Source organism: Dama dama, chromosome 25, assembly GCF_033118175.1.
Source record: "Dama dama isolate Ldn47 chromosome 25, ASM3311817v1, whole genome shotgun sequence".
Lineage (NCBI taxonomy): Eukaryota > Metazoa > Chordata > Mammalia > Artiodactyla > Cervidae > Dama > Dama dama.
Window position 1 is genome coordinate 28,123,115 of NC_083705.1, and position 15,701 is coordinate 28,138,815.

The following is a 15,701-nucleotide window of genomic DNA, read 5'->3' on the forward strand; positions in this document are numbered from 1 at the left end:
AAAGTGCTCCTTTAGCAAAATGTCAGACACACATTAATCCCTTATTAAGGGTTAGCCACTACTGGAACTACCAAAACAACCTCCAAAAATGAAAACAAACACTTTTGAGACATCGTTGAGTGTATCTATTTTATAAAATGTTTTAAATATCACTACATTTTAAGAGCTTTCAATTATGTAATGAGTTCACTTTTTTTTTAATTGGAGAATAATTGCTTTACAATGTTGTGTTGATTTCTGCCATACAACATGGATCAGCCATAAGTGTGTGTGTGTGTGGATCCCCCCTCTCTTTAGCCTTCCTGTCACACACCCCCCACCCCCTAGACCATCACAGAGTGATAACACCTTTATAAAATTACATTTCAAAAAAATTTAAAATTCCATAACTGATATTTTCTTCAACATAATTGATTAAACACTGAATACATTGTACTGGGCTCTGCAGGGAATACAGATTAGTCATATAGCATTTTTTTTTTTACCCCAAAGGGTTTATAATCATTTCATGTAACTTCACCAACCTCTGAAAAATTAGAGACTACAAAATAGGATTGACTTAAGTACCCTTATAGTGTTTCTAAAATCTCAACAGCATTTGGGCCAGTTGTTAATGTACCTCTCTAACAAATGTATCAGAGATGTTTCTTAATATAAGAAAACAGGAAAAAGTTGAAGCAGCTTCTCTGAGTGTAATTTAGTTTACAAGGAATCATTCACTTCTGATACAGTACAGGTAATCATGTCAAGTTATGTAAAAATAAAAGTTTCATAAATTGCATTAGAGAAACCAGTTGTAGACTCACTGCTTTTTCAAGTTCAGAAAGTCAGTGTTTGCTCTGTAAGCCCTGGCTTAATAGAATATGGTCAGTCAATAAAGACTTCCTCTTCACTCATGTCTCTGTGACATTTACATCAGCTTTATTTACCCCAAAGTCTATCACAACGAGATTTAACTTTTTTTTTTTTTTTTTATCTGAACTGTAGTACAAAGGGCGCATAGGAATTTGACTGGCTAGCATGAAAAAAATCTTCATTTGCTTATCCTAACTTAAAAATAATCCTTACATTTAAATGGTGTATTTGAAATGACTCAGAGAGTCCCGAAACCAACAAAATATCACATATTTACTGCTCTGTGTTTCTCTCTCTTTGTCAGAAGATCACCCATGTGCAACCAACCATCCATCAACAAAGCCACCCTAACAGGTAAGAAAGATCTGGGAGATTATTCTTTTCACGTCTAGGAAGAAAGCATATTTTCCAAGATTCCACCTAATTATTATAGTACAAGTTTTTTCTGCAGTTTTAAAGTATTTAAGAAATTAATCCTTTCCTCTTTGTCATATCATTTCTCTCATTGATCTCACAAGCTGTCCATTTGAAGCTATTGGTAAAACTTAACTAATGTGCCTTTTTTTTTTAAAAAAAACAAGTTAAATTTGTACTCTTACTCAGCTGAGTGTTGCTCATTTATATCTTGAGAGGTAGCATTACCTTGAAAGTGTTGACCAAGTTGTTTCTGAGCTTGTGTTATCATCATATTGTTAATATATGCTAGTTTGGTTTAATGAAAGTCAAAACATAAATAAAAGTTAGCTTCTTGCTTAATCAATACCCCAGTTGTGTATAGGAAGGAACGCTATTCCAATACTCCCACTAAGGACCCACAGAGTTGAGATTAAATTCAGTTTGGGAGAGGAGAGAAGAAGTAATTATATAATAGCTGAAGGTTCAATGAGATCAAAAGAACAGATGTTTGGGGAAGAGAAGTGGATGGAAGGATGAAGGGTGTAAAGGGCAGAAGAATAAAATTACTCCAAATCCTATTAGTCTATTTTAGACATGGGACTTGTCCTCAGCTGAGCCAAAAACAGAGCAAATGATCTCATTTTGCTGAACCTGAAACCACATTTGAACTCATTTAATCATTTCTTGAAACTCCAATTGATTCATTAAAATAATTGCCTGGAGAAGAAAACCTATGTTTTCTAAAATTATTACCAGAGGACAATTAACATATTCTCCAAACTAGACCCACACTTCACTTGATTCAAGTGTCTTCCTTGGACTCCAGCTCATAACATGCAGAGGAGCTCATTATTATGTTATTAGTGACTATACTTTGCTTGAAAGTTAACTTCATCATGTCCGGTCAGGACCTTTCAGTTGGGCTCATTTGTGGTCATCACATCAAAGTGATTCTGGAATAGTTGTTAATGTTGGTCTTTCCTGAATGTCTTTCAAATAGACTTGCGTTCTGTTGACTATTACATTATTGGTTATCTTTACCATGTTTATCTTTCAAGATCTTATTGGTGATGATTTTCAGCTGGCATTTCATAGTCTATGTCTGGTTTACCTGTTTTCTTCTTGCTATTGGTCAAGAGATGAACAATAATTGAAATTCCAATACATTAAAGTAAATTCTTTGAGTAAGAAATTTCTTCTTCAGAGACCACAATTTAATATAAGAGCCCAAACGTACCCGGCGCCTCTAATGAGAGACACCATGGTTCCCAGCCTTGCTCCCAGCACTAGACCTGAGCCCCCTTCACCTTTGCAATAAATGAGACGGCTGACATCGCAGTTCGTACAGAACTCAGTGCTATTTTGGTCCCTGAAAGCTCCTGTAGCTTGAGTTCCATATGAGCCAGCCCCCCAGAGCATCCTCCCAGAAGAGCAGCTGCAGGTACCAGTGGAAGCTATTGTGTCCACCAAGAGGTGGTGGGTGCTACATGGTCAGGGCAGCTTACTGACCATCATGGCAGGCATCTGGCACTGATTAAAGAGAGAGCAGTCCACTCAGAAGGCACAGAAGTGGTCTTAAATACATAAGAGGCCCCATAGAAGATCCCAAATGTTTTCACTTAGTGCTAAAGCCTGGAGCAATACCAGAGCGAACTGTGGGTCACGGATATCTGGGTATCAAGGTTAATATGGCCTCATTTGTACCCACATGATCTTGACCTGGGGCTGTGGGCTATAGAAATATCTACGAAAGGAGACTAATTAACTGTCATTAAGTATTAGCTGTCATTAAGTGCTTCGTGCAGCTGTATTCATCACAGAGCACAACAGGAAATTAACTGGCTAGCAAATGGAAGCCTTTTTCCTTGCCCAAGCATAGCAAACTAAGGTGAAAAAGTTGAATGAGGGGGTAGGGGAATAAAGGCAACAGCAAGGGACATTCTCCTCTCTGAGTTCATTCTGAAAGAGTGGGCCCTTAAAAATATAAATCATGAGGCTTCACTAGAAGACAAGACACAGGGGGAAGGTGGTGCTTGTGAATTTCCTCCCTCAGTGGCATGGGAGCTGACTCCAAGTTCACTCCCTGGTGGGGATAAAGAAGGGTGTTAAACAGTCAGTGCAGCAACCTTGAAGGTGAACTTGGCCTTCTTGGAAATTATTCATGGGTTCTAGATGAACAGTGTAGTCCTCTATGCGGTTAAGTTCATGGTTGATCCAAAAGGCCCTGTTGGTGCACAGAAACTTTGGAGAGCACCTCCATAGAACATCACTGATGGGGCACTCTTGGAGTTGTGTGTGATTTTGTAGGGGAGAAAGGGGCTTCTCTGAATATCCAGAATCCAAATCATATTCTGTCATGATAGCTGTGTGGCCCTGGGCAGGTTATGTACCCTTTTTCTGCCTGTTTTCCCATTTACAGAACAATGATCGTATTTTATATAGTTGTTGCCAAATAAATGAGTGCATGTGTGCAATCCTTTCAGCATAGAATAAGCACTCAATACATCATTTCATTTTCTTTTCTTGTTTTTATGTGGTTTTTGTGTCTAGCGTTCATTCTGTATGAACTAGGGGAGATGGAAGGAAAATTAAGTCTCCATAAATCAACTTCTTGAGTTTTAAAAAAGTTTTAACTCTCTCTATATGTCACATTGTTCTTTCTAAAACTTTCTCACATAGAACTAAAAACACTCCTTTCCCCCTTGGAGGTTATTCCATTTTACATGAGTTAAAGTTGGAAAAGTGTGATTTTATATCATTAGGGATGAAGCAGGTTAGTTGCCAGATTTTATTGCTCTACATAGCAGGTAAATACATAGCTCTACATCAGTGTAACAGTGAAAAAAATAACAAAACTTCCAAATGTTCATTTAGAAAAGAGCCTTCCTACTGAAGAGCTATTTGTTCTTCAGTGTGGTATAACAGAAAGATGGCATGTGACCTTTTGGGCCTGAATGCAAACCTTGTCTCTCTCATTAGTTTTATTCCCTCATTGGAAGAATGGAGATAGGAGTTCCTAATTCTTGGTGATGTTACAGGAATTCAAGGAGATAAGCTAGAAGAGGAACAGAAGCCTGTCATGAGTTTTCTTCCTACATCCCTACTCTGTGCCTGACATTTTTTTGTTCTTGATCCTAAAGCTAATTTAAAAACCGGTAGTATAGAGAAGAAAGACATTGATGATGTATCAGCTTTACTTGTGTGTTTAATTTGTGATTTTGTTTGCAAACAGTAGTGATAGCACATCTTTAGGAATCCCTATACTTCATGCAGAGCTCCCAGGTGTCTTGGTGGTAAAGAATCTATCTGCAGTGCAGAAGACCCGGGTTCAATCCCTGGGTTAGGAAGATGCCTTGGGGGAGGAAATGGCAACCCACTCCAGTATTCTTGCCTGGAAAATCCCATGGACAGAGGAACCTGGTGGGCTATAGTCCATAGGGTCGCAAAGAGTAGGACATGACTGAATGACTGAGCACACACACACATACTTAGTGCAAGGCTCGCGTGTGTAGGTCCTTAGCTGAGAGTGAAGAGCAGAACTAAAGAGTGTGTTGAAACATGAGAGGGCAGCAGAGAGTTAGAGCTGCCCAAGCTATACCTGCGTTGTGACATTGAGCCCTGGTTTTGGTATAGAGCCTTGTGTTTGAGGACACGGTTAGTTCTTTTGAGCATTTCATTTTCAAACGAAGCTAACTCAAGAAAAATGATCCATGGCCATCTCATGAGAGCTTGTCACATCTTGACAATATCTCTTTGCAGTGTTTGTAATTTCCATATTTTCTGTCCCTTTGATAGTCGCTCAGTTGTGTCAGACTCTTTGTGACTTCATGGACTGTAACCCACCAGGCTCCTCTATCCATGGAATTCTCCAGGCAAGAATACTGGAGTGGGTTGCCCTGCCCGCATACAGGGGATCTTCCTGAGGGATCTAACCTGGGTCTCCTGCATTGCAGGCAGATTCTTTACCTTCTGAGCCACCAGGGAAGCTTTTTTAGTCATATTTAAATTGAGGATCTTCATGGTGAGAATGTAACTGAGAGAAAATGCGTTTAAAATTCTCTATTTTAAAAATGAGAAAATTGAGTCCTAGTGAGAAAAAAATGCTACTTAGAAGCAGAACTGAGAATAAATGCAAGACCCCTTTTTCCCAAGTTATACCCTTATAAAACTATCAGTGAAATTAGGGTAGCCTTTTGACCCCACCATGAAGTGTATGTTTTGGAGAAAGTAAAAGAAATCTTAAAGGATATTGATTTCTGGGTAATAGATACATTATTGTTTTGTTTTGTATATGGACTCAAAAATTAAAATTACACTGTCCCAATTTCTCACTGAACAGGTCTTTATATTTAGAGCTGTTTTTATTATTTCCACAGATTATATCCTAAAGGCCTTCAGATAAGTAAAGGTTGGCCGACTTAGAAAATACAAGTTCTTCTATTGAAGCAATAAAACTAGTAAAATTACCTACCAGCTACCTGTAGAGGGAGACACATAATTCAGGGACAAGCATAAAATAATACAAAAGTAGATTTAGTCCAAAATTTTGATATATCTCCCCTCATATTTTTTACCCTGAATATCCATAACTCCTTTTTTAAAAGTGCATTTTCAATAGAATTTAATTAGTTGTTTAAGCAGAGAATTTAAAAAGTAAACTATTCAAATATACTGGTCAAAACACAATGAGAAGAAACTTAATTTTGTTTGTTTAGTGTTCTTCAAAAGCACAAAATAATTTCTAAAATTCATTGAAGGAAAAAAAAGATTTTTAACTGGAACAATTATTTTGCTATTATCTGGACATATCATTTAACACTTTGTGCTTGCTAAAGAAAGAAAACTAAACAGCTATTTTATGGTAACAGTACTAGTGACTTATATGTAGGTTTGCCTTTTAAATCTCTGTGTGTATATAATAAAAACAACTAGTGTATGTGATGTAAAAAAAGATACATATATATCTTTTTACATTATAAGCGTTCTAAGTCACTTCCGTTGTATCCAACCGTTTGCGACCCCATGGACTATAGCCCCCTAAGCTCCTCTCTCTGTGGGATTCTCCAGGCAAGAATGCTAGAGTGGGTTGCCTCACCGTCCTCCAAGGGATCTTCCTGACCCAGGGATAGAATTCGTGTCTCTTATGTCTCCTGCATTGGCAGGGCTGGGGTGGGGTGGGGGGGTGCGGTTCTTTACCAGTAGGGCCACTGTATGTGTATATAAAATAGATAGTAGTTGGAAGTAGGAGCCGCTGAAGAAGGGGAAAGAGACCTTGGTGAGAGAGATATATAAGACCTGAGAGGACACTGAACTAAAAACATGCCTTTAGACAGAATGGGTGGGGGGATGAAGACCCAACTGTTGCCATGGAAGTCTCACCCGCCTCATCAGCCACTGGCAGGAACTGGCTTCATATGCAGCTCTTTTTTCCCTTTCTTTTAATAAGAGCAAAGATAGTGGCAACACTTTAATGATTACAGAGAACGAGTGCACAGTAAGCTTTCTTAGGAATGTGATTGAGGGATGCTGAGAACACATTATGTTTAATAGCTTTAATAAAAAATTAATACAGATTGTGTATGTGAGTGTTAGCCATTGGTTTTGAGGCAGAGTTTTTTTGCTAGTTTTACTTTTATATTTGATGCATCTGATGAGTGTGGAATATTCTAAATTTTTGAGCCAGCGGAATTTACTTTTAGAAAAATCCCCACATTAAAAAGACCTTTCCAGGAAAAACACTGAACTAAAAGATTTGCTTAAGGGCATGGAGTATGACTACTTATTACTTAAATTTATGATCTTTTAGAGGAGTCAGAATCTGTTTCCTTCCTTAAAGCTAACTTGTTTTACCTTCTTATGCTTTCATTTAGATAAGTCGAGCTAGCTCTACTAATTTGTAAAAAGACCAGGTCTAGCAATCACTTTTTAGTCAGAAATTGATTTCAGTTATATTTGGTTTCCTAACAGTGAGAAAACCAGTGAAAATGGGAAAATATAATTTAATTGTATCTCTATTGACTGAATATCTGCTCTGGGTATTTTGTTATAATTTTAACTGAAACAATTAAATGAAACTGCATATTCATTGAGTCAGAACAGCAAAAAGATTATGAGTGAAACCATAGAGGTTGAAAACCCAGCTTTCCTCTAATTAACTATGTAATCTTGGTCAGCTTACTTAAATTCTCAAAGTTTTCATTTCCTCATCAGTAAATTCTAAGTCAGTGATTAGCATAGTGGTTGGTACCCAGAATGTACTCAACAAATGCAGACTATCATTATTGCTTTAATTTATTACTATTATTATTATGCATTTCATCAACAAATATTTTCTGTGCACCTTATATGTGGCATGCAATGAGGTAGGTGTTGGAAATAAAAAGAGTAAAATGTGACTTCTGGCTTCACAGAAGTCACATGGGGGGCAGAAGGGAACCATGAATAATTAATTACAAGCTAAGTGCCACCATTGAAGCAAGTTCACATACTTATACGTATTTGAAGGAGCAGGCAAGTGACTTTACCTGGGGGAAACTCCCTGCTGAACTTTGAAAAGTATGGAGTTCTCCAAATTCTGGGTAATGGTGAAGGATAGGGAAGCCTGGTGTGCTGCAGTTCATGGGGTTGCTAAGAGCCGGGCACAACTTAACAACTGAACAACGACCTCATGCTAAAGGATCAACAACAGTGAGATATGGAAGCATGGAGTGCAGGTCCAGCTCAGGAGACTGGGACAGTAAGGAACAAAAAGAGCTGAAAGTGAATGGGAGCAACAGAACATGAGTCTCCGAGAGTAGATTAAGGCAGTAGCATGAAGAGCCTTGGAAGTCAGCCTAAGTAACGGTGGACTTTATTTTATGAGCAATGGAAAGCCATCAGTCATTTCTAAGTGGAGGACCAAGCATGTATGTTAGAATGACAGTGTTGGAAGCTGCAGAGAAAACGGATTGAAAGGAAGACAGACAAGAGGCAGCCTCATACTCACCCTACAGCCTCACTAGACCAAGTGCACATTGGAGATCATGTGGATCCAAACTGGGGTGGGTGTGCTGGGGATGGAGAGGAGGAGATGGATTCACAGCTCTTTGCAGAGATTTGAGAAATCTTGGTGTTTGATTAGATTGAGGAGTGAGAAAAGAGAAAAATGAATATACACAGGCATTCACCACACCATTTTGCGTTTGTATGAGAGACTGAAAACAACCCAAGTGCTCAGTAATATGTGAGTTCTATTTAGGTATTAACAGTTCTGTAATAAAAAATGTTAAATGACTTCTTGATGAGAAAAAATTGATAATGTAGAAAAATGCACTTAAAGAATATATGTTAAATTGCTAAGTGAGCAATGGGCACCCATTTCATCCTTTTTAATTATATATGTTGGGTTTAGTTTAAGACATTTTTGCATGTTGACTAGTAAGTAGCAAAGGCAGATAGCAGTACCACTGTACATAGAATCTGGTGACAAACTTGTAAGTATCTCTCAAATCACAGGCTTCTGTTTGCCTGTCCTCGATGGAAAAAGTACAGATGAGACACTGCCAAATGTTCTTTCAATATTATTGTGCCACAGTGAGCACTCACTGTATATTCAAATAATAATATCCCTCAGATAGGGCAGCACTCTGCCCGGTGGTTGTTGAGCCTATGACAAGACAATTCTGTTATTCTCCAGTTGATGAGAAAAGCTACCATGAAAATAGAAGAGTTAAAGTCACTAACGTCCCCTTCAGCCTGTATCCCTTCCTCACCACCTTGAGTTAGAAAAGCACAGTGCTTCCCAAACCTGCCTGATCTAAGGAACCCCTAAGGGATATTTAAAAATAAATGCAAAAAGACAAGTTCCAGGACAGTCCAGAACAGAATCTTTGGGGTAAGGCTTGGGAATCTATATTCAAGTGCCCCAAATGAACAAATCAGCCAAATTTGGGAGAATAGTCGGATACTGAATGAAGTAGGAGAGAGTGCTGCTCTGAATGGTGTTGCCATTGAGTTGCTGGAAAGTTGTTGGAAAATCATTGACTCTCTGGAAAATGTGAACAGTGATATGCACACCTCCATCCAACAGACAGTGCAGCCTAAGATAAACAAGATAATATGTGTGAGGTGCTTTGTGATTGGCAGAAGGAAATACAAGGTGACATTATTATCTGTGCCATCCTCGTCATCATGGTCGTCATCATCTGGGCCATCATCCCTGTTATCTCTCCAAATGTATGCAGATTTTAATTAGGCCAGCTTGTCCCTCTCCTCGAAGAAAATGAAGTATCATGTCCATGTTTGTGTATGAGGGTGGGAGTGAGTTTGGGAAATGTTATGTTTAGTTACTGTATTCTTTTCTTCTCAGACACTACACAGTCTCCCTTAAAAAAAAAAAAAAAAGAAAAAAAAATGAAAGAACAGCAAAACTGCATTCTTAAGTCACTCCCTTTATACACAAAGGGCTTCCCACCCATGTATGCCTTAAAGCATGTTCCCCTAGGCACACTTAGAAATACAAGACTGTGGTGGGGCAAAACAATGAAAATTCCTCTGGGTCCAATTTCCCAAATTTTTCTAGTTAAGTGTTACACTGAATTATTTAACTCTATGAATAAGTGAGGATTTCACTCAGAGCATTCTTTCACTCTTCAGAAAAAATTTTTAATTGGATCTATTAATACTAATATTAATAAAAATTAAAATTTTCTGATATGTGATATGTATTAAAGACTCCACATGCATGATCTATTTTAAATCTTATGATAATTCAATAGATAGCTTCAAATGACAAAGTGTAAGTTAAGTCTGGGGCTTCCCAGGTAGCTCAGTGGTAAAGAATTCCCCTGCCAATGCTGGAGCTACAGGAGATGCTGGTTCAATGCCTGAGTTGGGAAGCTCCCCTGGAGTAGGAAATGGCAACTCACTTCAGTATTCTTGCCTGGGAAATCCCATGAACAGAGGAGCCTGGTGGGCTACAGTCCATGGGGTCCCAAAGAGTCAGAGTCAGACAGGACTTAGCGACTAAGCACGCATACACAGATTGTCTGACTCAAAGACAGAAGCTAAAGCCTTCCCTCCCTTAAAATGCATTGATCCATGCACAGGAACACAATCTGCTGTCATCTTCTCCCCGAAGTAATTCTTCCCTTCTTTTCTGTTTTTTTAGAGAAGAGAGAGTAGAAAAGGATCCTGTGTTGTCTCTTACTGAATCTTTATGAGTGGAGGGTAGGACAGAGAGATTAGATCTGTGGATACAGAACAACCCTTTAGGAAACCCTAAGAGGTCAGTAATAAGCTAAGGGAAAGATTCCTTCTTGTGAGGTAGAATTCCTCAAGCTTTCTTCAGTCCCCCCAGTTCTCTTCCTGACTCCTCTGAAGTGCCTGTTGTCACAACACCCCAGGAAGATGCATCAAGAAGGGGAGGACCCCTTGGGGTGTGTGAGCAGTGAGGCAGACAGAAGATGTCTGCAATTTCAGGAAAGGGCAGTGCTTGAGCCTCTGCACTCACCTTGCTTCTCAGGCCACTCACTGTTAACGCTTGAGATGACATGTTCTACCATAAGGTGATATTCATCTTCTCTTTGCATGTGGACTCAAAGTAAGCTCTTCACCTCCATTATCATTTTCTTGAGTACCGTTTCTAGCCATGACATTCCCTAGATCTTTGTACCCCAAAGGCAATTCCTCTAGGTATTTCTGATGTCTGCATATCCAGTGCTTTTCTAGTGTGCCCTCTTCCTTTTTGTGGTTCTTTTTTGGCATTGTTGGCGCTCTAAAAGTATTTCTAATTCTGTGTTCAGCGTGTCTGGCAAAACAAATGGGTGCTCACGTCTTCCCCCACCCCCACCCCCCGGGTATGTTTCTGATATTTGCATATTGCTCACTGGCTTGTCCACATGCAGAACTTCATTAATGGATCTGCTCCTTCATCAGTCACCTGCATGTGAAGGACTGTGCTTGGTCTCTCAGGGCCCAATTAAGCATAAAATACCTCCACTCAAATTTATGACCATTTTCCTAGAGTTTTGTGGAATTTTAAAAAGGTAAAATGTGTTCTATGGAATGACAGAGGGAGTTAAGTAAATACAAAACCAGAGGGTTTGTAAATAAGTAGATGGATGGGTGGATAAAATAAGGAAAGAAGGAAAAAAAGGGAGGGAAGAGGAAATGGGTCAGGCTGAGATCCTTTGTTGAGAGAGCCAGGAAGCTGTCTACTCTGTGATTTAGCTTAGAGACTGGAAAGGGTCTAGAGAACTACTTGAGGAACTTACGGAAAACTTAGCAACACAACACAAGTGAGTTAGAGGGATGAGAGGATAAAAGAAAGATTTTCTGAATCACCAGGGAAGAAAATAACAAAGAACAGGTTGGGGAGTAGAGACCCCAGTTGAGGAAGAGGTGAGCATCTCTAAAATGTGTCTTGGGTCACTGTGCACAGACTGTGCTCTTTAATTACAATTGTTTATGTAGTTAGAAATAGATCTAGGTTTTCTCTTCCAAGAAGTTTTTATTTTGAAAAAAAAAACCCAAGTGCTGTGTTTTGTTTGCTTCTTTGATGTGCAATTCACAACCTACACAGAGGAAGAAGAGCAGGGCTCTGAAGTTGAGAGATCTGGGTTTCGTTGCTAGCTCTCTGGCTCACCCACCTTGTGACCTTGGAAGAGTTACTCAAATGTCCTGAATCTTTTCTGTTAAAAGTATTGAATAATAACGATAGTGATAGTAATATTACATTTCTGATTTTGAAGCATATAGAAGATAATGCATGTAAACATTATGTCAGACTGTCTAGTTGTATTATTCATGTTGATCCTCAAAGTGATCATCTTTGAACATTGTATACGTTTTTTGCCCTGCAGCCATTGATAAAAGCATTTGGGGAATGGCTCTGGAGACATTCTATGGGCCATGCAAGAAAAAAGCTGTCTCCTTGGTTTACTGCCATGCTTCACTACTGACCAAAAATATTAAATCCAATGTGATTACCAACCTTATCTCACCAAATAAGATATCAGATTAGCCTGGATGAAGCTAATTCTAAAAAGGTAGCCACTCCAAGGGGTAAGACGATATTGAGGCATTTGAGAGAAATATTATAATATGGACTCTGAAGGTGATGCCAAGACAGAGTTTCCTAGAATTGTTTAGAGTGATGGCAATATATGAAATAAGTATATATATAGGGAGTTAACAGTGGTCTCATCTCTAGGGGTTCTTTTTTATTCTTCAGCCACGCCTCATAGGGTCTGTGTTTCTTTAGATCCTCACAGCCAGGATCTATTCATGGAAGCTGCTGAACGTGCCAGAGATAGAGGAGAGGGCTGGTGTGTCCCAGCCCACACCTCAAGTTCCTTGTTTTTGAAATGCACATGGCATTTCTCACTGCCTCTGTTCAGTTATTACCGGGCACCTACAGAGCTTCAGCATCCTGTTCTTTGAAGATTCCATACAATCCTCTCCTAAGCTGGCTTATAACCTCCTCTTCTATGATCATGTATCAGCAGCGATCCTCTGGTTGCAAGATAAAAACCAATTCTGCTCACTTAATAAGCCACGTGTGATTTGATAGAAGAGTATTAGGAGAATCCCCAGTTTCCTGAGAACTGTTGGGGAGGCTGAACGATCAGGGTTGAAGGCGTCAGTGTGCCTTTAGAGCAATGGGAGCCGAAAGGTAAGCGGAAAATCTCATGGCAGGGTGAATCAGGTGAGATCCCTGGAACAGTTTGTAGTCCCTTTGTTACTCTGTTTTAGAGCCAGATTCCAGCGAGTGAGTCCAGTGGGTATAATTTGGGTCTTGGGCTTTGGCTCGGGGAGAACAGGGCATTGGGCTGTTTCACAGGTCAGGTAGTAAAATGCGGGGACGAGAGCCTACATGATGGGGTGGGGTTACGTGGATTCATGTTCTAGTTCTGCCACCTCCGCATGTTTCTCCTCAAACAAATCATTTAACCTCCCAAAGCCTCAAGTTCCTTGTTTTTGAAGAAGGCAGAATAAATAGTAATTATCTCCGAGGGAGTTTGTAAGATGATATTTAAGAAGAACTGAGCACAAGGCATGGCACATTGTGAGCACTTGATCCTTTTGGGTTGTTTGATAATTAGGATTATGTGATAGAAATGCCAAGTAATTTCTGAGAGAAATTACTGTTAGAAAGGGGAAGTAAGTGCTGGCAGGTTAAAAATAATTATTGATTTTAGTGGGATAAGAGGGTTGGCCTCAACACACTGTTTATTTGGCTAACATATTTCTCAGTAACCTGCTCTTTATGATATTAAGATTCTTCGGGATGCGAGATGGTACTTGTTTGTTAATGCATCCCTAGGAACACAGTTCCTCTAAAGGTACAGAATGATGTGACTTCTTGATCATTTGATCCACACCCATTTACTGATGCCCCTTTATACTTAGATCTAGACAGGGGGGCATGGTCTGTGGCTTCTGGTTTACTTACAAGTATAGGAATCAAAGGGAAGAATAATTTGCATTCCTATGATCTTTGTTTAATAGTCATCTGAATGGAGTGCTGTCTACCCAGTCATTGCCTAATTAGGTTTACTTTAAGGGATACAGGATTATAGCGAGAGAAGGATTATTTTTTAAGCCTCTCCACTTTCTGAGAACAACATGTAAGTAGGTCCCAGTATATGAATGACTTGGGATTCTAAGTCCATCTGAAGTTTCATTGTTTGAACTTTAGAAAAAAAAAAAAAATATCCACACACTGGCATTCACCAAAGCCCTTTAGAACTAACCTATGTATCTCCTTTTCGAGAAAGTAAGGTTTCCCAAGAAAAGAGAATCTGAAGGAGAATTTGAGGTCCCCAAGAAAAGGGCTTTCCAGGTGATGCTTGTGTTAAAGAACCCACCTGCCAGGGCCGGAGAGCGGGTTTGATCCCTGGGTCAGGACGATCCCCTGGGGGAAGGCATAGCAACCCACTCAAGTATCCTTGCCTGGAGAATCCTATGGACAGAGGAGCTTGGTGGGCCCCAGTCCACAGGGTTACACAGAGTCGGACTAGACAGAAGTAGCTCAGCACGCACACAAGAAAAGGCATTTAGGTCCATCAGTGGATGGGATGGAAGAGCAGTGGGAGATCTCTGTAGAACACCGCATGGCCTAGCCTACCCATTTGGGAAGTCAGAGTCATTGTGAGAAGGAGGGCCCAAGCCCAGGTTTGGGGGAGCTAGATAGAGTCACACACCAGTCAGGTCACACCTCACTGCCCCACGGCTGCTGCATCCAGAGACACAGAAGCTCTGACCTCTGACTAGGTGTCGCCACCTGACCACCACACCCCCCACCTCACACTCTGACTTAGCTTTTGAAGCCACTGGCCTGCAGCAGGCCCTGGCCCCTCTCTATCATCTCAGCCCCAACCCCTGTCTACATACCCACATCTCACCCACGCCTCGTCAGGCCTTCCTCTCCAGCATCAGGTCTTCCCCAGACTGACTGACTCTGGCTCTCCACTAATGTCACCATGGCTTGTCACCCAATACGAGAAAGACGTGAGAGAACTGAACCTGGAAGTATACCACCCTGGGTGTTAGTTTTTTACAAAGGTATATATATCTTCTTCCAGGGAAGTAGCTAAACATTGTAAGAGGATAGACTTTGGATTCCTTAAATCTATACAGAGAGTTCTAGCTATGCCACTCCTTAGCCTTTGGGCAAGTTATTCTCCAAGCCTCAACTTTCTTTTTTTTTTCTCATTTTTATTTTTTTAGATTATGAAAGTATGTTAACACGTTTACAGGAGACTTGGAAAATACAGAACAGAGTTACATACAGTTCCACTATATATTGCAGTTATTTTTTTAAAGTAGATAAATTAAGATTTTTAGTTGGACTTTCAATATCAAACTCTTAAAAATTAACAGAATGAATATGCAGAGAAGTAGTAACTTAGCAGCAGCAGCAGAAGAATATAGTAGACTTGAAAAGCACTATGAAACAATTCAACATAATTAAGATATATACAACTGTCATACAACACTAGGATACAAATTCTCTATTTCCATAGACTATAAACTAGGAGATTCTGAAACATATTCAGGGACATAAGACCAGGTGCAAAAATTTCATTTTTTGAGATTTCTAAAGATACTAAAATCATAAAGGCTGTTCTCTTATCACTGTGGAATTGTTAGAGGTTAATATCTAAAGATATCTGAAAATGCATGCGTGAATGTTTGCTTAGTTACTTAAGTCATGTCTGACTCTTTGCGACCGTATGGACTGTAGCCCACCAGGATCCTCTGTCAGTGTAATGTGACATTTACCAAGAGAGATCTTTGACTTACCATTGAAAAGCTTCAGTAAAGTTAGAAGACTGAAAAAACGCAGAGGGTGATTGCAGAGAAGAAAACATTTAAAAGAGAAATTAATATCAAAGATACTTTAAAAATCCCATGTATTTTGAAATTAAATGTCCACTTTTTAAAGTATCTAAGAAGCCATCACAAGG

General features: G+C 39.6%; 1 protein-coding gene across 3 annotated transcripts in view; it reads left to right on the plus strand.

Annotated features, from left to right (window-relative positions):
- Positions 1-15,701, plus strand: part of PDE4D (phosphodiesterase 4D) — an 801,730-nt gene that overhangs the window by 605,696 nt on the left and 180,333 nt on the right. For all 3 annotated transcript variants that reach the window (XM_061129751.1, XM_061129753.1, XM_061129752.1), the window contains exon 5: positions 1,160-1,209. In XM_061129751.1, coding sequence (XP_060985734.1) covers positions 1,160-1,209 — 50 coding nt within the window. The remainder of the gene's footprint in view (positions 1-1,159; positions 1,210-15,701) is intronic.